Source organism: Hypanus sabinus, chromosome 7, assembly GCF_030144855.1.
Source record: "Hypanus sabinus isolate sHypSab1 chromosome 7, sHypSab1.hap1, whole genome shotgun sequence".
In the NCBI taxonomy this organism is placed as follows: Eukaryota; Metazoa; Chordata; class Chondrichthyes; order Myliobatiformes; family Dasyatidae; genus Hypanus; species Hypanus sabinus.
The window spans coordinates 112,090,923-112,118,183 of NC_082712.1; the positions used below are offsets into that span (position 1 = coordinate 112,090,923).

At 39.6% G+C, this 27,261-nt stretch overlaps 1 protein-coding gene across 1 annotated transcript in view; it reads right to left on the reverse strand.

Moving 5' to 3' along the window:
• LOC132397536 (embryonic protein UVS.2-like) overlaps positions 1-21,714 on the reverse strand; it is a 39,811-nt gene extending 18,097 nt beyond the window's left edge. Inside the window, exons 1-4 of the mRNA XM_059976365.1 lie at positions 21,549-21,714; positions 12,649-12,770; positions 5,375-5,597; positions 5,166-5,281 (exon numbers count right to left, since the gene is read on the reverse strand). Coding sequence (XP_059832348.1) covers positions 5,166-5,281; positions 5,375-5,597; positions 12,649-12,770; positions 21,549-21,714 — 627 coding nt within the window. The remainder of the gene's footprint in view (positions 1-5,165; positions 5,282-5,374; positions 5,598-12,648; positions 12,771-21,548) is intronic.
• Positions 21,715-27,261: the final 5,547 nt, after the last annotated feature.

Sequence of the window (27,261 nt, forward strand, 5' to 3'; positions counted from 1 at the left end):
TGAAAGCCCGAATGCTTTGGTGCCTTTTGCCAGATGGCAGGAGGGAGAAGAGTTTGTATGAAGGCTGCATGGGGTCCTTCACAATGCTGTTTGCTTTGTGGATGCAGCGTGTGGTGTAAATGACTGTAATGGCGAGAAGAGAGACCCTGATGATCTTCTCAGCTGACCTCACTATCCGCTGCAGGTCTTGTGATCTGAGATGGTGCAATTTCCGAACCAGGCAGTGATGCAGCTGCTCACGATGCTCTCAATACAACCTCTGTAGAATGTGGTGAGGATGCGGGGTGGGAGACAGACTTTTCTCGCCTTCATAGTCAGAGACACTGCTAAGTTGTTATGGAGCTGGTGCTGAGGGACCAGGTGAGATTCTCCATCAGGTGGACAGCTGGAACAGCATACTCTTTCAAAGATGGGTCAGGCAAGGCAATGGTCCAGTAGGTTATAAGATGCTGCACTCTTCCAAGTTGATGTGTTTTTGGCTTTTGTGTTCTTCCCATGTATTACCTGAAGTTCTTAATATCATCCTGAATGCCCCTTTGCCACTTTGAGCAGTCATAGGTGAGAGAAGGAACGTTGGCTTTCATCAGAGGTTTTGAGCACACCTCTCTATCTTTTGTTTTTATAGGGCAAAATCTTCTTGTGACCAATCCTGGAAAATAGTGTTTACTTCTAGAATTTAGTATTGGGTATGCATGTAATAATGCTGGCCCAAAGGAGCTGACTGAGTTCAAAACTGGGGAAATTTGGCCTAAGAGAGAACACTGATGATCACTGTCCTTCCAGTGAATTTGGTAGATTTTATGAAAACAATGTTGTATTTTTCCAAAGTCTTGAGATATCAGATATAGATAGTTCAGGTCTCAGGGGCACATGGAACAAATAGGACACAATCACAGTCCACTACAGTCTAAGATTCTGTGTCCCAGAAGTCTGAATCCTCATAGATGTAGTTATTACCTGCATCTATGCAATTGGAGGAAGAAGATAAAGGGAATGAAGAGAAGTGCAAGAGAAAAAATGGAGGTGGTCAAGACAGAAGGTCCTTTGTGCTGCAGCATGGACACATAGCATTCTACGGATAATGCTCAGGAAAGCATATTTTGTACTCACATACAGGTAATACCATTCAATATCAAACACAGTTAAGTTAGTTGTAAGTGCCCTTTGCTCACATAGGTTTGATATAAATGTTACTTGCCATTTATTTGTCTAAGCCATGCCTTGTGTATATAAGCACAAAAAAAAGCTGACTAGTTTGATTGGCTTAAAACAGTAACTGAGTGGTTTGACTGATTTTGTTCAAGATTACAGATGACAAATCAAACAGAATTTAAGATTTTTAGTAAACGACCCTTCAGTAGAACTTCATACTTCCTGCATGGGAGTATATTAGTTATGTACTGAAGATGTGCCTTCACTATTATAATTCCAAGCATACTCATCTCCAAATTCCTAAATCTGAGCCTTTGCAACTGGACCACTGACTTCCAGATCAACAGATTGCAATCATCACTCTAGGCAGCAACATCTCTGCCACAATTCTTCTCAATGCTGGTGCCCCACAAGGCTGTGTTCTCAACCCCCATTGTACTTCCTACACACTCAAATATATCTAATGACATGCCGTTTGTGGCAAGTTATTCCACAACTTCACCACTCTTTGGCTAAAAAAATTCCTCCTCATCTTTGTTCTAAAGGGATGTCCTTGTATGCTAAGGCTGTGCCCTCTGGTCCAAGACTCCCCCACTACAGGAAGCATACTATCCAATCCACTCTATCTAAGCCTTTCAATATTCTTTCTTTGACAAGGAATCCATTCTTCAACAATGATCTCCAATACTCATCCTCTTCTTGGATGCCTTACACTGGTTTTCTGCCTGCTCTGGATCTATTCACCACTAATTGCTGAGAAGAAATCAATCAGCTTGACTTCAGCACTCTTCTCTCCTCTTCGAACCTTACCCCTTCTGAATGCCCTGCACTGCACACCAATCCCAACCTCACCATCAAACCCATAGACAAAGTAGGTACTGTTGTATTCTGGCAGAATGGCCTCTATAGTGTTAAGGCCATACAGCAACTCTCAGACACCTCCTCTTACTCAACCCTTGATACGGACCCCACTCAGAACTATTAGGATTTTGTCTCCAGCATCATTATAAATCTCATCAACTGCAGAGGTCTCCCATCCACTGACACCAACCTCATAGTTCCCTTACACCACACTGCTCATTTCTACTTCTTATCGGTAAAACTGACTACCTATCCACTCTCTGCTTACAAGGATTGCACCCTCCGTGATTCCCTTGTCCATTCAGCCCTCCCGGCACTAATTCCTGCAAGTGGAAGGAGTGTTACTTCCCCCATTCACCCCCTCCATCATCTCCATTCAGCGCCCCAAACATTTCTTCCAGGTGAGGCAACACTTCATCTGTGGATCTGCTGGGGTTGTCTACTGTATCTGATGCATGTGATGTGGCCTCCTCCATATTAGTGAGACCCAAAGTAGATTGGAGGACTGCTTTGTTGAGCACCTTCGCCCCATCTGAATAAAGCAGGATTACCTGGTGGCCAACTATTTTAATTCCTATCCTCATTCCCATTCTGACATGTCTGTCCATGGCCTCCTCTTCTGCCATACATGCATACATATGTGGCCATAGCAAGAATTTGAGATTGTGAAGTCAGACTGAGATTTGTGAATATTAGAGACCTGGATAGAAAAGTGAGTTTTGAAGCTGGGAGTCAGGGATATGTGTAAATTTGTGGCCAGGATTGATGTATCTGTATACCTGGCATCTAACTGAGTCAATCCTTGTCCTATACTGGAAAACTAGAATGGTGCCATGAAATTTGGACAGCCTTGCCATTGTAACACAGAATCTAAGTCAGGCAGAAGATTTATCAATGCTGCATCATATACTATTTAAGCACTAACTGGATCGATTCAGACTGTACAGGAATCATCTACTTCAGATTATTATTTAAAACAACATATTTGGAAATACAGAACAGAATTACACCATCCATATCTGCAAATGGAAATATTTCATCCATTTTGAAATTAAAAGAGCTGGAGGATTGATTGTATTTGGATTACTAGCATCACACACTATAGAGTCTATCACCGTCCTCTCCTAATGGGAGTAAGGATATGGAACAAGCACACATCTGCAGCTGAGAATTGGGAACTTGAGACAGGTGTATGGCCAGAGCTGGGGAGAAGAATGTTGACCTGATTACGTAGCTGAAGAGTGAGCGAAATACTCAACAGGGTACTATTGGGCCTAGCCCACGTGTGTTTTTATGTGTCAGTGTGTGTGAGTCAGATTGGGTGTGTGTGTATGTGTCAGTTTGTGTGTGTGTGTGTGTGTGCATGTGCGCTGGTGCATAGGCTTTAAATGTACTTTGACTCACAGAGAAATCCATCAAGCTGTGAATGCAGCAGATGCACAAAGATTAATTTCAATTTTAAAAATATTTTTACTAATGGAATAGTCCATTGCAATATTATAAGACCTAGATAAATACCCAGATTTGAAACTATATCCATGTTAATTGCCTGCAATAATGACATCTTAATTTATATTAAAAAAAAAGCAAGCGCCTCCCTCTTGGTCATGATAAACTTAGAAACATAGAAAACCTATAGCACAATACAGGCCCTTTGGTGAACATGTACTTGCTTTAGAAATTACCTAGGCTTACCCATAGCCCTCTATTTTTCTAAGCTCCATGTACCTATCCACGAGCCTCTTAAAAGACACTATTGTATCCGCCTCAACCACAGACCGGCAGCCTATTCCACGCAATCACCACTTTCTGAGTAAAAAAAACCTTACCCCTGACATCTCCTCTGTACCTACTTCCAAGCACCTTAAAACTGAGCCTTCTCATGATGGCCATTTCAGCCCTGGGAAAATGCCTCTGACTATCCACACAAACAATGCCTCTTATATACCTCTATCAGGTCACCTCTCATTCTCTGTCGCTCCAAAGAAAAAAGGCCAAGTTCACTCGTAAGGCATGCTCACCAATCCAGGCAACATCCTTGTAAATCTCCTCTGCATCCTTTCTATAGTGTCCACATCTTTCCTGTAGTGAGGTGACCAGAATTGAGCATGGTACTCCAAGAGGGATCTATATAGCTGTAATATTATCTCTCGGCTCTTGAACTCAATCACATAGTTGAAGAAGGACAATGCACCATATGCCTTCTTAACCACACAGTCAACCTGCGCAGCAGCTTTAAGTGTCCTACGGACACAGGCTCCAAGATCTCTCTGATCCTCCACACTGCCAAGAGTCTTACCATTAATACTATATTCTGCCATCATATTTGGCCTACCAAGATGATCCGCCTCACACTTATCTGGGTTGAACTCCATCTGCCACTTCTCAGCCCAGTTTTGCATCCTATCAATGTCCTGCTGTAACCTCTGACAGCCCTCCACATTATCCACAACACCCCCAACCTTTGTGTCATCAGCAAAATTACTAACCCATCTCTCCACTTCCTCATCCAGGTCATTTATAAAAATCACAGAGAAGAGGTACCAGAACAGATCCCTGAAGCACACCACTGGTCACCAACCTCCATGCAGAATATGACCTGTTTACAACCACTCTTTACCTTCTGTGGGCAAGCCCATTTAATTAAAAACAGCATAATGGCTAAAGTGCAGTCACTCAATCCTTGTTCATAATATGAATGGCTTAAAAGGAGTGCATTGGAATGCCCATCATGGCCTGGATAGATATGGTTGCAACACTGAAGAAGCTGAGCATGCTCCAGAACAAAAGATCAATTTGAGTGGTATACCTTTTACTGAAAACGCTTGATTGTGGATGCATGGAGCAACTTACTGCTTAGCTAGGAGAATATATTATCATAGAAAGTTTTTAGCAGAATCTCGAGCCAAATAAGTAAAATTAAATGTTATAAATAAAAACTCCTATTCAATATAACTCAAAACTCATGAGAAATTATTTAATATTAATTTTCTTCGGGATTCTTCAGTTCAAAGCAGCTATCAGCCTACTTGCCGAATATTCAAACCTGAATTGTAGAATTTTTAAAAGATACTTGAGGCTTTATAAGACATAAATACTTCTAAGATATACTTACAGTATTGTTGTTTTTGTACAGTACATTTATACTGTACCTTAAATGATCTTGGTATTAGCAGGGCCCACCAACATTTGTGTTTTAAATCATCTTTTTTCCAAGCTCTAAAATCAATATTGCCCTTTTTGTTTGTCAATGTGTAACCACATTCAACTGAAAGGGAGAAAATACTTATTAAACAGAACAGTTTAAAAACATACAGAAAGTCAAATATTTTTATGTGCTCTAACTAGATGAGAGTATTACCAAATTGAATCTTTGCACTGAAACCATATGCTCTCCATGTGCGTGAGGAGAAAAATTCGACTAATAAAGATCCTTCAGATGATACTACTGCTGGATTTTCTGAACCACAAGTTGGTCCATCAAGGACAGTAGACTCTAAACTTCCACCGTCATAAATTATTACACGATCGGAATAACAGTTAATAAACTGTTCTACTTGAAATTTAGTAAATTGCAAGAAAATCTGTGAAAAATAAACAGAATTATAACAGACTGGTTACTTAAAATGATTCAAAAATATTGTAACAAAACCAAAAATCAAAAAGCAGAAGAAAATGAACAATCTCTTAAAGAAGAAATTTGAGAATATCTTTATCATTGTAAGATTTGTCTTCAATTGTCTGAAGTTAAAAACTAATTGGAAATTTAAGTTTGTTCAGTTTTTCTGGCCTTTCAAGCACAATTCTCAGTCCCACTTGTCTACTTGAGTAAGGTTAAGGTAATATAGGAATTCATGTGAAACCAAACAGAGCAGACACCTTGTCAGTGTTCACCCCTCTCCTTAAAAAACATCCATTTGCTCTGTCACTAGTAGTGTGCACACTTTATGCGAAACACTACAGCAACTCATAAAAGACTTTTTTGGACAGCATCTGCAACAGCCCCAACTTTTACATGTATTTGCTTCTTGGGTTCATATTGTGACAATAAGTATATCATATTTCACAATCACTTTACAGCATTCCATAGGAAAAGTAAATTATCAGAGGTTGAGGTCCACATTGGTACTAATGACATAGGTAAAAAGGAGGTTCTACAACATAATTCTGGGAACTGCGTGAGGTTAAGAATGGAGGCTGTAGGAAATAGGAGCAACCAAACAGTAGCAACATGGTTCAGCGATTCATTCAACAGCTGAGTGGAGAGCAGAATGTAGTAGTAATTGGGGATAGTATAGTCAGGGAAATAGATACAATTCTCTGAAACAGGGATCGACAGTCTCAAGGGCAGGGTTGTCAGCCCCATGCCTGTGTTTGGGGCATTTCATCTCACTTGCTGAGAAATCTGGAACGGGAAGGGAAAGATCCAGTTGTCCTTGTCCATGTGGGCACCAACGATGTAGAGAGAACAAAAGAGATTCCAATGAAAGAATGTGAGCAGCGCAGGACAAAATTTAAAACACAGAACCAAAAAAGATAATAATCTCAGGATCACTGAGTCATGCAAATAGGCGCAGACGTCAGAGAGCTAAATGTGTGGCTCAAAGATTGGTGTTGAAGAAGTGGGCTTGAATATGTAAGACATTGACAACTGTTTCAGTGGGACAGGTTCCATCTGAACCATAATAGGATTAAGGTTCTCACAAATCATATAACTAGGTCTGTGGAGGGGCTTTAAGTTCAATAGTTCAATAGCTTGGAAAAGTAGGATAAAGCAAAAGGAAAGTAGAATGCAGGGGAGGTTATTGAAGTCTCTAGAATAAAGAATAAGACAAAAAGTTTAGAAAGGGATAAAAAAAATTAACTTCAGGCAAAATGGAAACAAAATTGAAAAGGGTTGCGCAGTTTGAAATTGGCAGGAATGACATGAGTGAGTTATGGTTGAAAAAAAAATCAGAAGTGGAGTTTAACATCCAAGGATACACATTGTATCAAAGGGACAGGCAGTTGAGGTGAAATTGAAATTAAATTCTTAGGAAAATGTGACATACAATCAGAAGACGTGGAATCCTTGTGGGTAGAGTTAAGAAATTGCAAGGATAAAAAGACCCTGATGGGAGTTATATACAGCAGCTCATATATGGGGTACAAATTACAATGGGAGATAGAAAAAGCGTGCAATAAAGTTACAAAGTTTTGACGATCAATAAGGATTTCAATATGCATGTAGATTGGGGAAAATCAGGTTGGTGTTGGATCCTAAGAGAAGGAATTTAGAGAATCCCTATGAGATAACTTTCAGAATCAGAATCAGGTTTATTATCACCGGCATGTGACGTGAAATTTGTTAACTTAGCAGCAGCAGTTTAATGAAATACATAATCTAGTAGAGAGAGAGAAAAAAATAAAATAAACCATGATAAATAAACAAGTAAATCAATTACATGTATTGAATGGATTATTAAAAAATGTGCAAAAACATAAATTCTGTATATTAAAAAAGTGAGGTAGTGTCCAAAGCTGGGTGTATGTGAATTAGGGGGATCTCATTATAGCTGACCAAATTTTGAAAGGCTTAGATAGAATGGATGTGGAGAGAATGTTTCCAATAAAAGAAGAGTCTCAGAATAGGACATCCCTTTAGAACAGAGGAGAAATTTCTTCAGCCAGTGGGTGGTGAATCTGTGGAATTAATTACCACAGATGGCTGTAGAGGCCAAGTCATTAGGTACATTTATAAGAGGGTGCTTGGTTCTTGATTAAGGGTGTCAACGAATATGGGGAGGAGGGAGAGAGAATGGGGTTGAGAAGGAAAATAAATGAGAGATTACTGAATGACCTAATTCTGTTCATTTCTCTTATGGTCATAGCCACAATCACAATGGCAGTGAACTCCCTCAGTAAATAGAAAGTCTTGCACATCACCATTAAAAACTCTACCACAGATGAACTGTGGGTTGTCACTACCCAAATGTTTACACACCAGTTTTTATTGATGTAGCTACATACACCATCACGTCAGATCTTAATAGAGATCATAGGAATTCCGTTGGTCCAAAAAGAGAAAATCCCTCTAGCTAGAAGGCTGCTTCAGGGATGGTATCCTGAAGCCACATTTCCACCAGAATAAGCATGCAGCAGTCCTTCATCTAACACTGATTCAGTCTCAGATGCAGGTAATCTAGTTTATTTTCTAGCGATTGAACATTTGAAAGCAGAAATATCAGGAGAGCTGATCTAAAGAGTTTTGCCTTTAGTCTCTCGTAAATACCAGATGTTTTCCTCTCTTCTGCTTCCTTGTGCACTGCTTTCAACAGCGTCCCACCTGGGTGTCTGTAGCAGGCAACAAGATGGTGTGCAATAAGCCTATGCTTGGGAACTCATCTGCCATTCACCAACTCACTAGTGAGGTACCATAGTTTCCAGAAAGTGCAATAGAGTATAAGACATACAGCATGCTTGACTTCATTGGTCAGTGTTCAGCCCAAAAGTTCACATTGCAGCTGTATAAAGTTCTTGTTAGGCCATGTTTGGATTACTGTGTTCAGTTCTGGTCACTGTATTACTGGAAGATTGTGGAGGATATTGCTTGGATTAGAGAGAAATGGCTGTAAGATGATGAGAGGCAAAGATAGAATAGACAGACAGTCTTTCTTCTGAGGGTAGTAGGGTAGTAATGTCAAATATTAGAGGTGAGATGGGGAAAGAGTAAGGAAGATTTACTTTTATCTTTTTACACAGAAAATTATGGGCGCCTGGAATGCAAACTTCAAGGAAATGATAGAAGCAGGTATAAACATCAAAGAGGAATTTAGATAAACACATGAATGGACATGGAATTGAGGAATAGGGGCCCTGAGGGGACAGATATGTAGTTTAAACTGGCATGTGTTTGATGGAAGGGCAACTCAACATTCCAGATCATAGAATTTTCAAGCAAGGAGTAGTGGGGGAGGAGGGGGATGCAAATGAGGAAGTGGTACTGCAATTTTGATTAAGGTCCTTTACTAATTTTATTTGAGGTCAATTTATATTTTTCATTGCCCTTTGACCTGATACCATTACACTTCCTAAATTACTTTAATGTAGCCCTTTGATTAAACTATTGTCTTCTTGGCCTGAAGAGTTTAATCATAAAGAGCTTGTAAATATGTTTCTTTGGGACAGTAGGACAAACATTTCATTAAAGAACTACATTAAAATAATTAAGGCAGTGTAGTGGTACCAGGTCCTATAATGGTTACACCATGAAACAAAGCTACTTAGCTCATTGGTCCTATGTAAGAATAATCCAACTAGTACAACTATCCCTGATGCTCTGCAAAATCTGTCTTTCAAGATAATTATGCAGATCACTTTTGTTGTCTACAAGTGAATTTGTTTCTTCTGCTACTGAACAATATTTCAGTTCCTAACCAAATGCAGAATAAATTTACTTTCATCATGGTTCTTTTGCCAGTCATCTTCATTTTACATCTCCTAGTTGCATACAAAGTCACCAAGACTGGGAAAATGCTATAAAGCAACAAAGAACCACTAACCAAGCAATAATGAAAGGAAGGATAGATTATGAAAGTAAACAAGCACAAAATATAAAAACAAGTTTTGAAAGCAATGGGAGGCGAGGACCTTGATACAGACCATCTCACTAAAGAGGTAGTGATGAGCAAACTAGTGGGCCTAAAGTTCGACAAGTCCCTAGTCCTGTTGGGATGCAAAAAATGGTGGAAGTTATTGTAGATGCACTTGCAATAATTCACCAAAATTCTCTAGGCACTAGGCAGATACCAGTGGATTAGAAGAACACTGTTTAAAATGCCATACCACTGTTTAAAATAGATGTAGGCAAAAAGTGGGTAACTATAGGCCTGTTAGCTTAGCATCTAGTCAGGAAAATGACTGAAGCAATCATTAAAGAAGGAAGACTGAATCAGCAAGATATGGAGGATAGCTGCCCTCTTATTCTGACAAAAACATGGCTCCAAAATACCATTCATCTAGATGGTTTAATCTCTGTTCACCTTGACAGAATTCCTGTGATCTCTGGCAAGACCTGCAATGGAGCTGTATGTACCTATGTTAATAAGAACTGGTGTGTGAACACTTTGGTAATGATGACCCACTGCTTGTCTATGGTAGAATAATGGTGAAATGCAGGCTCTTCTATTTACCAAGGGAGCTCACTGCCATTGTGATTGTGCTCATATACATCACCCACCCCCTGCGCCGTGCTAATTCTGGGCAAGCGCTGTATGAGCTCTATGGCACCATCTGTGACTTGAAAACCACACACCCTGATCATTTTTTTTTATAGTTGCTGGTGTCTTCAACTATGCTAACTTAAAAACAGACTTGCCTAAATTCTATCAACATGTTGATTTTGCTACAAGAGGTGAGAATACTTTAGACCTGATTTATACCAACGTCGTTGGTTCACACAAAGTAGCTCTCCGTCCCCACAATGATTCAATGACCACTTAACTGTCATGCTACACAAATTAAAAAGAGTCATACTATCTCAAAAGAAGACCTAGCCAGAAGGAACAACCTCAGTTTCCAGGACTGTTTTGAAACATGGACTGGAACATGTTCAGGGAGGTGGCTACCTATGGCCATCACATTTACATCAATGAATATGAGAGATCTGTGACCAACTACACAGAGAAGTACATTGAGGACATCACTGTTATGAAACACATTTATGCTAGCAGAAGTCCGGGCGTGGCTGAGAGATTGATATTCTCCCTTCAGATCATAGAGTAAGACTTCAGGTCTGCAAAAGCTGTGCTTTCCCCTGGCAACAGGAAGGAAAAATGGGATTAGTCAGAGAGAACATACAGCCATTTCTGTGACACCAGAAATATGAGGCACATGTGACAGGGCATCCAGACCATAATGGACTACAAGTCCACCTAGCACATCAATGACAGTGTTGCTTCTCTTTCTGATCCATTGAATACTTTTTACACTTGGTTTATTGCATGGAATAATGAGCCAGTGAGGAAGGAACCCCTCTCCCTGAGGAGAAGGCACACTGTCAGGATACAGCTGATGAAAGTACATCCTTAGCCAGGGTCAACCCTCATAAAACTGTGAGGCCTGTATTGTAAGTGGTCAGGTGCTGAGGGACTGTGCAGCCCAGTTAATTGAGGTTCTAATGGATATCTTCAACAACTTTTTGGAACAGTCTATTGTCCTTTCAGACTTCAAAGTGACTACAATCATCCCAGTGGCCAAGACGATTATAATAACTACTATTGAGTGGCATTGATTGCAACAATAATGAAGTGCTTTAAGCAGCTAGTTGTTGATTGCATAAATCTAATTTTTATGCTACATTGGACCCTTCCCAGTTCGATTATCACTCAGGTTGGTCCACTGTTCTTCACTCTGTCCAGGACCACCTGGAAAATGGTGCCTCAAATGCTAGGATGCCATTATTGACTTCATCTTGATAATCCCTCAGAAGCTGATGGGTGAACAGGCCTCGTCCACATTTTTACCAATTTTTACACCATCAATAGTGTCCTGACCAAGCTGCATTACTGTCTGGAATTGTAAGGCATCTCACAGCAAGTCCCTACTAAGGATTGCGATGACTTCTGAGAGAATAATTGGGGTCTCTCTTCCACCCATTGAAGATACTTATTAGTAGTGCCATGAATGCAGAGCCTTTAGCATTGTCAGTAATCCCTCCCATCTGGCCAACATTCTCTTTGACCATTTCCCACCCCACCCCCAAACCCCAGACTATCAGGTAGGAGGTACTGTAGTATTAGGACAAGAATGGTTAGGATGGCAAACAGCTTCTGCACCCCCAGGCTGAAAGATTACTGAACTCCCTGCCACCACCTATGTCTCATCACGTATGAAGTGCCAGTAACATTATACTGTTTACTTTTTAACTTGTAACGTACACGCACCTTCTTATTTGTGATCATATTACTTTGTGTTAAGAGCTCGAGTAATATGTACTGTGTTGTGCACCTTGGAGAACATTATTTCATTTGGCGATATACATTTTTACAGATGAATGACAATAAACTGAACTTGAACTTCAAAACATCAACTGTTTATTCATTTCCATAGATGCTGTCTGACCTACTGAGTTCCTCCAGCATTTTGTGTGTGTTATTCTGAATTACTGGCTCTGAAGAATCTTGAGCTTGTAGACTAATTGTAATTATTTTGATTAAAAAGTCTGATCGCAAGGGAGAATATTTAAAAATCAGAGCAGTTTTTTTGGAGTCAACTTGTAAAGAATTTCTATGCAGAAAGATTAGAAGAAACTTCAAACTCCTAACAACAACTGATGCATTTTAAATCTGAGATTGATAAATGTTTATCGAAGATCTTAGATGAAATGGCAGTTGAATTACAGAGGTATGAATCAATGAAAACAGCTGCAAGGCTCTAACTAGTCTACCACTATTTTCAATGTTCCTATTTAGAAATGAAAAAGTCACACTACTGTGTATTTTGTATATTGTGGCATTAATTGGCATTTAGATAACATCATTACATGTGATGATTATGTGTATAATGAAGCAATTAAAGGTCTCTGATGACAGTGCCCTTGGACTTCATAAATATCTCCCACCAGCAGTTGCAATATTCTGTTACAGAATTACTTACTTTATTTTTATAATTCGGTGTTCTAATTAGCCATATGCAATGAAGATTGTTTGGATATAAATCTGGAAATCCTGGAGATTTGAGAAGTCCTTGATCCTTCATTAACATTCCTCCACATGTTTCTGTAAAATGAAATTAAGAATTATTGCCCAACTGGTTTAAAAAGTGTTCTTAGGTTAGATTTCTTGGTAGTGATGTTACTATAATACTTATTTCTGGATTAGTAATCTAGAGATCTGGATGGATGACTTGAAAATGTGAACTCAAATCCAGCACTGGAGATAATTATACATTGTACAAAAAAAATTATACAAAAAAACAACCTTCTGGGGACTTTAATGTCATATTAAGCCAGGAAACTAACTTTGGTTAGTTTCCTAAATCCATGATCAGTAAAGAAGCTTTAAAATTGGCTCAGAGGTAGGAATCATAGAGTGGTGGATGAAGGTTGTTGTTCAGGACTTTCACCTGTGACCAGTGGTGTCAGTGTTAGGACCTGGTTAGTCATTATTTAAAGTTCAAAGTAAGGACATATATGGCAGCATATACAACCCTGAGATTAATTTACTTACAGGCATACTCAATAAATCCATATTAGAATAACAATCATAATAGTTATCCCCTTTGGTTCAAAAGCCTGATGGCTGAGAGGTTAATAACTGTTCCTGGACCTAGAGGTGTAAGTCCTGAGGCTCCTGTACCTTCTACCTGATGGTAGCAGCAAGAAGACAGCAGATCTGGGGTAGTGGGGTTCCCTGCTTTCCTGGACATTGTGTAAATGTGTTCAATAAAGGGGAGGGCTTTGTCCATGATGGACAGGGCCATATCCATTACTTTTTGTAGGATTTTCCATTCAAGGGCATTGGTGTTTCAATACTTGGCTGAGACGTAGCTAGCCAATATACTCTCCACTATGCATCATAGTTTGTCAAGTTTTTAGATGTCACCCTGTATCTTCGCAAACTCCAAAGGAACTAGAGGTGCTACTGTGCTTTCTTCATAATTGCACTTATGTGCTGGGCCCAGGACAGGTCCTCAGAAATAATAACTCGGTGAAATTTAAAGTTGCTGACCCTCTCCACCTCTGATCCTCCAATGACAACTGGCTCATGGAGCTCTGGTTATCTTCTCCTGAAGTCAATAATAAACTCCTTGATCTTGCTGACAATCAGTAAGAGGTTGTTGCTCAGCTAGATTTTCAATCTCCCTCTTACATGCTGATTTATCCTCACCTTTGATTTGGCCTACGATAGTGGTGTTGTCAGTAAACTTGAACATAGCATTGGAGCTGTGCTTAGCCACACAATTCTAAGTGTAAAGCGAGTAGAGCAGGGGGCTAAGCACACAGCCTGGTGGTGCACCTGTGCTGATGGAGATACTGGAAGCAATGTTGTTGCCAATCTAAAGTGACTGGGCTCTGTAAATGAGAAATTGAAGATCAAATTCCACAAGGGGATATAGTAGGATATTGATTAGTTTTGAGGGGAGATGTTATTGAATGCTGAGGTGTAGTCGATAAAGAACAACCTGATGTATGCAGCTTTGCTGTCATTGTTCCAGGGTTGTGTGAAGACCCCACAAGATGGTATCTGCTGTGTTCCAATTGTTTCAGTAGACAAATTGGAGCAGATCCAACTCACTTCTCAAACAGGAGTTGATATGTTTCATCATCATCCTCTCAAAACACTTCCTTACTGTAAATGTAAGAGCTACTGGATGATAGTCATTGAGCAGGTTACATCACTTAGACACTGGTCTATTTAAAGCTTACTCGAAGCAGGTGGGTACCGAAGTGAGAGGTTAAATATCTCAGTGAATACTCCAACCAGTTGATCAACATAGGTCTTTAGTATTTGGCCAGGTATCCCATCTGGGCCAGATGCTATTTGTGGATATACCTACCTGAAGGCCGTTCGCACATCAACCTCAGAGATCAAAATCACAGGAGCATCGGGAACTGTGGGAGTTTGTGATGGTTCCTCCTTGTTTTGATGGTCAAAGTGAACATGGAAGGGATTGAGCTCATCTGGAAGTGAAGCCCTGTTGTTGCCCATGTCACTCGATTTAACTTTATAAGAGTTGATAGTATTCAAGCCCTGACACAACTGTTGAGCATGTTGTATTGATTCATATCATACAAATGATTTGGGTATAAATGGACAAAGCCTGATAAATAAGTTTGCAGATTACACTAAGTTAGTTATTATTGATAGCAAATATGGTTATTATAGACTACGGGAAGGGATCTTGACCAGTTAAGAAAGTAGTCTTAGTGGCAAATGAATATCAATATAGAAAGTCGAATTAGTATAGGACATACTCCATAGTATTTGAGTATATCCTCCATAGTCCTTTGGACATCTTTCCCTCTACAAATGTTGTCTGATTTGTTGAGTTCTTCCAGCATTTTGTGAATGTAGCTTAATATTTCCAGCATCTGCAGAATCTTATATTCAGGACTATTGGGTGCAATGGAACAGAGAATTTGGAATACAAAGTCATAGTTCATTGAGATCAGTGCCACAGGTCAACCACATGGTAAAAAAGATGTTTAGCACCCTGGCCTTCATCATTTAGGACATTGAGTATAGGAGTTGAGACATAATGTTGCAGTTCTCTAAGTCATTGGTAAAGTCAGTCTTCCAATTCTGCAGAGTTTAGGTCACCAGGAAATAGGAAAGATGTGGTTAAACTCAATAGTGCAGAAAAGATTTATGAAGACGGACTTCATAACTAGAGGGCCTAAGTAAGAGGGAAAGATCTACTAGACTGTCTTTATTCCTTGGATTGTAGAATGGGGTGAGTGGTGACCTTATAGATATATTTAAAATTATGAGAGGCAGGTTTCAAGATAGAAGTTCATTTATCACATGTATATTGAAAAATGCAGTGAGATGTGTTGTTTGTGTTAACAACCAACACACCCAAGGGAGTGCTGGGGACAGCTTAGGCACAGATAAATGGATAATAAACCCTTTCCCAAGGGGAGTCCAAAACCAGTGTGTAAAGACTTAGGGTGTGAGCCTAAAGTTTTAAAAAAAGACCTGTGGAATCACTTTTCCAATAAGAGGGTGGTGTGTATCTGGTAGTGATTGAGCCAAGCATAAGGATATAATTTAAGAGACACCTTTATGTATATCTAGAGGGGCAGGTCATAAAGGGACATGGGCTTAATATAGGAAATTGGGACTGGCTGGGTGGGCACTGCAGTTAGCATGGTCTCAAGGGCCTGTATCCACGCTAAATTGCTCTATGATTCTGATTAGTGAGAGGAAGTTAAAAAAAAGCTTTTAGTCTCTTAGACCACAAATTACAATATGTTCTCTAAATTCTGTCTGTTCTCTCCATACAAATAGTGTTCGAGCTGCTTAGCACTTTTAGCATTTTATTTCCAAGTTACAGAATCTATAGGATTTTGATTTAAATGCTTTTATTATGGAAAGGCTGTAGCGCAAAGCCACTACACAAAATTGCCAGAGTGGGGTCATGATACAATGGCAAGAAAATCTAAAGTGATTGGACACAAAATAGCTGAAGATTTAAGTACAGTTCCTCCTGACTTTCTGTAAAGGGAATTCCACCAGCAGCATATTAGCTAGATATTTTCTGGTTACATGATAGCTGACCAGTGGTTACAGATTTCACCATTCTTCATTTTGTCAGACTAAGCCATACACCTGAATCTACTGCCCAAGTTCTATAAATAGGTGTGGAGATGGATCTTGGAACCTTTCTGCATTCCTCAAAAGACCCGAGAATATTTTGACTGTCCAAACACAATGTGAACCTTACTAAAACCATTTTGATTATACTTTTCTAAGTGCCCTACAGTTATATTATTAATGATAAATTCTAGTTTTATACTGAGAACGGGTGTCAGGATTATTGATCTATTATTCACCCTAGAGTGACCTGGGCATATGTGTACATAAATTATTGAATGTGGAAAGGAAAGCGTAAAAAAATTCTGGGCATTATTCATTTGGGAAGTATAAAAGCAGGGAAGTTGTGTTGAATAATTATGGTATGTTATATGACAAAGGATGTGAGGTGACCTGATAGAGATGTATAAGACGATGAGAGGCATTGATCCTGTGGATAGTCAGAGGCTTTTTCCCAGGGCTGAAATGGCTAGCACGAGAGGGCACAGTTTTAAGGTGCTTGGAAGTAGGTACAGAGATGTCAGAGATAAATTTTTTACGTAGAGAGTGATGAGTGTGTGGAATAGGCTGCCGGTGGCAGTGCTGGAGGCGGATATGATAGGGTCTTTTAAGAGACCTTTTGGATAGGTACAAGGAGCTTAGAAAAATAGAGGGCTATATGTAACCTTAGGTAATTTCAAAGATAAGGACATGTTCAACACAGCTTTGTGGGCTGAAGGGCCAGTATTGTGCTTTAGGTTTTCTATGTTATCTTCAAGAGGTAGTGCTTCAGGAAAATGGCATCCATTGATAAAGATGCTCACTGTCTGGGTCATGTGCTATTTTTGTTACCACCATTGGGGAAGAATACAGGTGCATGAAGCTCCACACACATGGGAACAACTTCTTCCCCTTCACCATCAGATTTCTGAATAGCTCATGAACCCATAAACACTTTTTCACTTTTATTTTTTTAGCACTCCATTTTCAATTTATAGTTTTTTAAAAATATCTTGAACTGTACTGCTACCATAAAACAACAAATTTATGACATATCCATGATGATAAAGCTGATTCTTAAACAAGCACTGTGTTGATTTTTGGTTATCATATTATAAGAATGTAAATCTATTAGAAAAGGTCCAGAAAAGATTTATGAGAATCCACATTGGATCTGGTACTAGCAATGAATGTTGGTAGGAGTCAGATCTCTTCATGAGTGAGCATTTTGGAGACAGTGACCACAACTCCCTGAGCTTTACAATAGCCTTGGAGAGGGATAGAAGCAGATGGCATGGGAAAGTATATAACTGGGAAGGGGATTATGTTGTTATTAGGCAGGAACTTGGAAGTATAAATTGGGAACAGATGTACTCAGACAAATGCACCATGGAAATGTGACTTTGTTTAGGGAGTTAGGGAGTGCTTGCATGAGGTTCTGTATAGGTTTGTCTCATTGAGGCAGGAAAGGGATGGTAAGGCAAGAGAAAGAGAAAAGAAAGACCATTCGGGTCCAAGAGGCAAGGATCAGATAGGGTTCTAAAGATAAAAGGCAACCAAGGAGCTTAAGAATGGACCCAGGAGAACTACACGGGGGATTGAGAAGGTCCCAGGGGGCCTTCATGTATGTGAAGAATAGAAGTATAGGAGTATGACTAGAGTGAGGATAGAATGAATCAGGGATAAAAGAGGAAAGGATTTGGGAGGAGGTAGAGGAGGTCCTTGAGTATTTTGCTTCAGTGAGTGTGGCCTTAACATTCTGGAGGACAGCATTAAAAGGCTGATATTTTTGAACATCAAAATAAGTTGTAGAAACTTGTATAATTAGTCAGCTCTATCATTGGTACCAGCCTCTGTAGTATTCAAGACATCTTCAAGGAGCAGTGCTTTAGGAAGGTGGCATCCATCATTAAGGATCCCCATTACCCAGGACATGCCCTCTTCACACTGAAACTGTCAGGAGAAAGGTGCAGAAGCCTGAAGGCACATACTCAGTGATTCAAGACCAAGCTTCTTGCTCTCCACCAACCAATTTCTAAGTAAACATTCAACCCATGAATACTACCTCACTACTTTTTTTTATTTCTGCTATTTTGTGCTATTTACTCTATTTAATGGACATATATATACTAACGTAACTTAGTTTTTTTCCTCTATATTTATTGTGTATTTCATTGTACTGCTGCAGTAATGTTAACAAATTTCACAATATATGCTGGTGATATTAAATCTGAATCTGATTTAGATGTTAAGATGATGTGCTGGAACTTTGGAAAAACAGAAAAATCGCTGAATCCCAGGAGCCAGAATGAATATATCCCAGGTTATTGAGAGAAGAGATTACTGCACATTTGGTGATGATCGTTGCATCTTCACTGGCCCCAGGAGTAGTACCAGATGATTCGAGGGTGGCAAATGTTATTCCTTTATTCAAAAAAAGAGAGTAGAGATAACCCTGGGACTTATAGGCCAATGAGTCTTAGTTCAGTGGCAGACAAATAATGGGAGAAGATTCTGAGAGAGAACATTTACAAGCATTTAGGGAAACATAGTATTTTGCCTGGAGGTTGGTTAACAGTGGTGTTCTGTGGGGATCTGTTTTGGGACCGCACCTCTTTGTGATTTTTATAAATAACTTGGATGAGGATGTGGAAATCTACAGATGACATGAAGATTAGTGCTATTGTGGATAGTGCAGAAGGTTGTTCAGTGTTACAACCAGCCATTTATAGGAAGCAGAGCTGTGCTGGGCCCTGGGCTAGGGAGTGGCAGATGGAGTTCAACCCCAAAAAAGTGTGAATTGATATACTTTGAAAGTTGCATTTTAAGGCAGAATATAGTGTTATCAGCAGGTTTCTTAGCAGTATGGAAGAACAGAGGGATCTTTGGGTCCACATCCATAGATTTCTCAAAGATGTCACATAAGTTAATAAGGTCGTTAAGAATGCATATGGCATGCTCGCCTTTATTTGTCAGGGGAATGAGTTCAAGAGTCACGAGGTAATGTTGTAGTTCTATAAAAATCTGGTTAGACTACACTTGGAATATTGTGCTCACTCCTGATCACCTCAATATAGGAAGGATGTGGAAGCTTTAGAGTGGGTGCAGAGATTTACCAGAATGAGCACGCCTTTTGAGGATAGGTTGAGTGAGCTAGGGCTTTTCACTTTGGAATGAAGGAGGAAGAGATGTACTTGATAGAGGAGTACAAGATGACAAGAGGCATCAATGGAGTAGACACCTAGAGATTTTTTTCCCATGGTGAAAATGGCTAATGCAAGGGGGCACAATTTTAAGGTTATTGGAGGAAAATATTGGGGAGATGTCAGAGGTATGTTTTTCACAAAGAGAATACTTTCAGCTTTATCATCACCTTGTGCCATGTCATATAATGCGCTTAATTATATGACTGTTCCTGGCAAATTTTTGTGCAGAAATTGTCTTTTTCTGGACAGCGCCTTTACAAATGGGTGAACCCAGCCATTATTAATACTCTTCAGAAATTTTCCGCCTGGTCATATAACAAGGAATCATGATATGCACCAGCTGGTCATATAACCATCTACCACCTTCTCCCATCGCTTCACATGACCCTGATCAGGGCCTAAGTAGGTGTTACACCTTGCCCAAGGGTGACCTGTAGGCTAGTCGAAGGAAGAAAGCCTTACACTTTCTTTGGCAGAGACGTATCTCCACCTCACTACTCATTAGGGACATTTAAAAGACTCTTAGATAGGCACAGATAGAAAAATGGAGGCACTATGGAAGGGAAAGGTTAGATTGATTTTAGAGTAGGTTAAAAGGTTGGCATAACATTGTGCACTGAAGGTCTTGTACTGTGCTCTAACATTCTAAGTTCTAACTGTTCCTTTAATGGGGATTTAAATATGGATCAGACCAATTTCTTTGGTAAAGACAAGACTATGGGAGGATTTAAACAATGTATATAAAATAATGAAGGGTCTGAACTGAGTGAATAGAGAGAGGGTGTTCCCTCTGGTGGAAGACTCAAGAACTAGGTCATAAATACAAAACTAAGGAGAAGAATTAAAAATATGAAGAAAGGCCTTTCATGAAATCTTGAATGCATTGTCTACAGCCTTGAAGGGTACTGCATAAATATATGGTGAACAAAGACCTGTGGATTGAATTGTGTTGTTCTGGTGATGAACTGGCCAAAATGGCCATTTTCTGTCATGTAACTATTCTTTAATATGACTGTATGAAGATTACTAATACTGTATCACAAAACAAGATGCAAACAATACCGCCTCTGAAATTGTTCATTGTACAATTACCATTTTTATCATTCCAGTCTGTATTATGATTAAAAACCACTATAATTATTGCATAACTTTTGATACGTTTTTTTATTTCTCTTGAGTAAGTACTTCTTAAGTGCTTCTGATTTTGGTATCTGGTAACGTACTTTAAGCAATGTTTTTTGTTCCCTGAACAACACATGTCTTATCAACATGCCTAGCCACTTTCAAGGAGCTATAAGCTTTGAATCCGAGATCTCTTGCTCAGCAACTCTGCTAAGGATCTTGCCCTTAACAGTGTACTGTCTCCTTGCATTTGCTACCAAGGTGCAACACCTTACATTTATCTGGGTTAAAGACCATCTGCCTTTTCTCTGCGCACATATGCAACAGATCTATTTTGCACTGTATTCTTTGCCAGTCTTATACACTATCCACAACTCCACCAATCTTGGTATCATCTGCAAACTTTCTAACCCACCCATCTATACTTTGATCCAGGTTATTTATATACATCACAAACAGCCAAGGTCCTAGCACAGACCCTGTGGAATACTACTAATTACAGACCTCCAGGTCAAATAAGTCCCTTCAAACAGTACCCTCTGTCTTCTATGCACAAGCCAGTTCTGAATCCAGACAGCCAATTTTCTGTGGACCCTATGCATCTTAACCTTCTGGATGAGCCTCTCATGAGGAACTTTGTCAGATGCCTTACTAAAATCCATATGAATAACATCCATGTGGACAATATCCACTGCCCTGCCCTCATCAATCTCTCATCACCTTGTCAAAAAACTCTATCAAGTTGGTAAGATGTGACCCTCCTTGCACAAAGCAATGCTGGCTCTCCATAAATAGGCCATGGGCTTCCTAAAGCTTTTATATCCTGTCCCTAATAATTTTTACAGCAATTTCCATACAACTGACGTGAGATACACTGGTTTATATTTTCCAGAATTTCCCCTTGCTCCCTTCTTAAGTAGAGGTACAATACTAGCCACTCGCCAGTCCTCAGGGACTTTGCCTGTAGCTAGAGAGGGCACAAAGATACTGGTCAAGGCCCCCCAAATCTCAACTCTTGCTTCCTTCAATAAACAGGCACAAATCCCATCAGGCTCTGGGGACTCATCCACCTTAAAACTCATTAGGAGACCCAACATTTCGTCTTCCTTGACCTCTAAATACCCTAATGTATTTATACACTCAGTAATGACCTCTAGGTCCTCCAAATACTTTTTTTGGTAAATACTGAAACAGTATTCATAAGTACCTGGCTCATATTCTCTGCATACAAGCAAATATTACCCTCTTTATCCTTGCGTGGTCCTACTCTTTCAATAGTTACCTTCTTGCTCTTTATTAGAATTCTATATAATTCTAATAAATATAGAATGCCTGGGATTCACCTTACTCCTACTTGCCAAAGACTTTTCATGGCCCCTCCTGAATTTCCTAATTCCCTTCTTTAGTTGTTTTCTGGCTTCTTTGTACTCCTCTTGTGCTTTGCTTGATCCTAACTTCCAAAGCTTACATACCTTTCCATTTTCTTCTTGGCTAAATTCATCACCTCTCTGGACATCTAAGGTTCTCTTTCCTGTACTCCGTGCAATTGATCATTAAACACTCTTCATGTGTATGACATGGACTTGCCAGAGAAAAGGTTTTCCCAATTAACACTTCTTAGTTCCAGCCTAATACCCTCATAATTTACATTACTCCAATTTAACTCTCCTGCTATGACCATGCCAATCCTTATCTATAACTATCCTGAAAGTTAAGGAGATGTGGTCATTGTTCCTTAACTGCTTATTCACTGAAAGGTCAATCACCTGGCCAGGCTCATTAACCAACACCACATCCACTACAGCCCCTCCTTTTGTTGGACCATCCACATATTGATTTAAGAAACTTTCCTGGATACACTTAACAAATTCTGCCCCATCTAAACCCCTAAGAAGGTCCCAGTTTAATTTAGGGAAGTTGAAGTCCGCATAATAACAATCCTATTATTTTCACACATTTCCCTAATCTGATTACTGATCTGTTCCTCAGGGTTATTGGGGGCAGGGGAGAGAGTGGGGTCTATAGTACAATTCCTTCAGTGTGATTGCACCCTTCCTATTCCTGAGTCCTACCCAATGGACTCGGTGTCCGACCCCTCCATTACGTCTCCCGAGTGCAGCTGTGAAACTGTCCCTGATTACAACTCCCCCTCCCTTTTACCTCCTCTTTTAACTTAACTAAAATTTGAAAATCTAGTATATTAATCACCTATTCCTGTCCCTCTCTCTCAACCAATGACCACAACATCATAGTTCCATGCACTGATCCATGCTCAAAGTTCATCACCCTTACCCATAATACTCCTAGCATTAAAATACACACACTTCAGGCTATCTGGCCCATCATACCTGTTACTTCAATTTTGCCTTTCAATACTTTCCCTGATATCTACCTTCTAGTCCGATCCTGGTGCTCTGATTCCCTGCAAAACTAGTTTGAAACCTCACGAGTAGCATTTGCAAACCTCCTGGCCAGGATATTGGTTCCCCTCCAGTTCAGGTGCAACCCATCCTTTTGTACAGGTCACCTTCCTCAGAAAAGCTTACAAGGAAGCAAGAACTTGAAACCCTGTCCCTTGCACCATTTCCTCAGTCACTCATTCACCAGTGCTTTCACCCTATTCCTACCTGCACTAGCCTGTGGCATCAGGAGTAATCCAGAGATTACTATCTTGGAGGTTCTTCTCTTTAGCCTCTTTCCTAACTTTATATACTCTCTGAGTAGGACCTCTTCACAAACAAGAGAAAATCTGAAGATGCTGGAAATTCAAGCAACACACACAAAATGCTAGATGAACTCAGTAGGCCAAGCAGCAAACCTCTGCTCCCAAAACGTTAGCTGTACTAATTTTTTCTGGATGCTGCCTGGCCTGCTGAGTTCCTCCAGCACTTTATGTGTGTGGGATCTCTTCCCCTTTTCTGCCCAAGCTATTAGCATCAATATGCACCACGACCTCTGGCTATTCACCCTTATTATTGAGAATATCCTGTAACTGCTCTGATACATCCTATATCCAGGAGATGCCTCTTTTGCAGCTACAGAATATCCTTTCTATCCCCCAACTAGCCATTCCCCTATAACTACAGCATTGCCCAACTTTTCCCTTTACTGTTGAGCCATCCACAGTGCCACCAGCCTGGCTGCTGTGCCCTGATATCCAAAGAGAAATACTTGTTGCTGAGGGGAATTATCATTGGGGAAACCTGCACTGACTTCCTAACCCCTTATCTTTCATATTGGTCACCTATCTACTGCCCAAAGCCTGTACTCTGGGTGTGACCATCTCTTCAAAAGTCCCATCTCTAATAACTTCAGCCTCCCAAATGATCCTGAGTACATCCAGCTCGGACTCCTTGATCTGGACAGTCACAAACTGAAGTTGGGTGCAGATGTAATCATCAGGGAAAGAGTCAGGTGTCCTGAATTCTCACATCTGACAGAAGTATTCTATCCTGACTATTCTGTACTTAAATAAAGGCTTACTCTTCTTAACAGGGCCTCTTGTGCCTCATAGATACTGCCTGATTTGTTCCTATGCTAGTTTCTCCAGCATTTCAAAGTTCAAAGTAAATTTTATTATCTAAGTACATCTATATCACCATATACAACCTGAGATTCATTTTCTTGAGGGCATACTCAACAAATCTATAGAATAGTAACTTTAACTGAATCAAAGAACAACCACGCAATTAGGGCATGCAACAAGAGTTCAGAAGACAACAAACCGCAAATTCAAAAAGAAGAAACAATAATATAAATAAATGAGCAAAAAATATCGAGAACATGAAATGAAGAATCATTGAGCACAATTCATAGGCTGTGGGGAAATTTCAATGATGGTGCAAGTAAGTTGAGTGAAGTTATCCCCTTTGTTCAAGAGCCTGATGATTGAGGGATCCTAATGCTCTTGTACCTCCTTCCTGATATCAGCAGTGAGAAGAGAGTATGTCCTGAGTGGTGGGGGTCCCTGATGATGGAAGCTGCTTTTTTGTGACAGTGTTTCATGTAGACGAGCTTTACTATTGATAAACTGGGCCATATCCACTACTTCCTGTAGAATTTCCCATTTAAAGGCATTGGTGTTTTCATACCAGGCTGTGCATTTTACTCAATATCCAGCATCTGCAGAATCTCTTGTGCTTAAACTCTGCAAAATGAGTTATCACTTGCCTTAACATCTATTTATGTTATTGATTATCAAAATTTTGCTTCATAACTCTCCTCTTCTGCATTTGGGGAAATCATGTTAACCTCAAAGTGATCTTGAGCTATGAGTAAAACAATGGCATCTTTAATTTTTATACACCTTAATTAAGACGAGCAATTTACTGAATGGTCCAAGTCAAAGTCAAGCTTACTGTCATATGCAAATGCAAGTATGAACAAGATGCAATGAAAAACTTGCAGCAGCATCATAGGTATATAGCATTATATATGCAGTATTCACAAGAAAGCATTTTTTTTTACAAGAAAGTGTTGTTAAACTGGTATGATTGGGGTTTTTGTCAGTTGTGTCAAGGACAAATGGCTAAAGTACAGTAGCTGTTCTTGAACCTGGTGGGAATCAAGCTTCTGTAATGATTGCCTAATGGTGGCCTAATGGTGGCTGCAAAATGGTGTTGCCTTCTTGCAGTAGCACTTCTTGTAGATACTCACAGGAGGGAATCTAGTAGATACTACTACTGATGGGGAGGTACATGCCCATGACATGCAGGGCTGAATCCACTACTCTCTGCACATTCAACTTACCAACCTAAACTACGATGTAATCAGTCAGGACATTTTCAACAGTATATCTGTAGAATTTTGTTAGAGAATTTGATGAAAACCTGCTATTCCTTAACCTCCTAAGAAAGACTCTGGCATACTTTCTTTATGATTGCATCAATGTGCTAAGCCCAGGGCAGGTCATCTGATAGGTTGAGATCCAGGAATTTAAAGCTACTGACTCTCTCCATAGCCAGCTCCTCAAAGTATACTTGTATATTTGCCCTTCTTCACCCTCCTGAAGTCAACAATCAGTTTTTTAGCTTTGCAGTCTTTGAGCAATTGGTTGTTTTTGAGGCACTGCTTAACCTGGTGACCTATCTTGTACTGGTAAGCTGACTTGTCACCATCTGTGAGTCATCCAACATAGTGTCAGTGGCAAATTTGAAACCAACATTGGAATTGTGCTTCAGAATCAGATTCTGATCTGCCCTCCTCCACCTTCCTGAAGTTGTCAATCAGTTTTTAGCTTTGAAGCTAATACTGTTATGTGTGCACAGAGAGTAGAGTAGGGGGCTTAGGATATAGCCTTGAGATGCACCTGTGTTGATGGTCAGTGAAGAGATGTTGTTACCAATTCTCATAGGGTCTGCTGATAAGGAAGTTATGTATCCAGTTACAGAGGTAGGTACAGAGAATCATGTCAGGGAAGAGAATGGTAATTTGCTATTCAGTGAGACAATCTATATTTATTTTATCATTTGGTACAAAAATATGACTATAGGTTTATCATGTACATGATAAACCTATAAAATTCACCCAAAAGAACATAAATGATCATAAAAGAACACAAAAGAACATAAACATTCACCCAAATGATAAAATTCACCCAAAAGAACATATCTTATACTTTCCAGCATAAATTTGCAGTATCTGCAGAAGCTTGAGTTTACATTTTATACTTACCGCAGTTATATAACATGTTAATCTTATCAACATCTAGTGTGGTCATTCCATATCTCTGTCCAACAGTTATATTTGGATTTGGTTTCGGTAAAATGGTAATGTTGCCATTTTTAGAAAAAGCACGCCTGCAAATAGAAACACTACTATTTTAACTTGTGTTGAATATATGATTTTCAGGTTTACTATAAAACAACAAAAACTTTAATTTAATTAACATCAACCATGTCAGCAGACACAGTAGACATTGGTTGTGATTATAATGACATTAAAGATTGTTACTTTTTCAAGTGCAGAATCAGAATAGAACCTATCCAACAGGAAAAAAAATTGGTAGGATTTCAAAGAATTTCGAATTATTATAAGCTTTCACAGATCTTGCAGACAAGGTGAGTCACCATGCAGCGAGACAGGAACCACAGGTATTCACAATCTATATCAATGACTTGGCTAAGTGAACTAAATATTATATTTCCAAGTGGCTGAATGTGTATAACAAATAGGAGGATGAGAACAATACAAGGTATGAAGAGATATAGACAAATTTAATGAGTAGGTTAGATGGCTTATAAGCTGCGGAAAATATTTAGCATTCAACTTAGGTGTGCAAAACAAAAAAGTAGAGTATGCTTAAAGGTCAAAAGTTGCAAACTGTTGCTGTTTAATGGAATCATGGTGGACTTCCACATGTTACTAAAAGTTAACATGCAGATCCTTAAAGATACCGCACCTGGACTCTCATGTACAGCTTTTATCTTCTTTCCCAGAAACAAGATGTACTTGTCATAGAGAAGGTGCAATAGATGGTCAATTTGTCACAGGAGGAAGGATTTTATAGACCAGGCCTGTGGTGCATAGTCTGTGTTTTATAGAAGAATGAGTATTGAAACTTACAAAACTTACAGGGCTTGATGGGGGGATGCAAAGGGTCAAGAAACAGTAATGAAAATAAGGTGAGGAGAAATTTCTTCAGA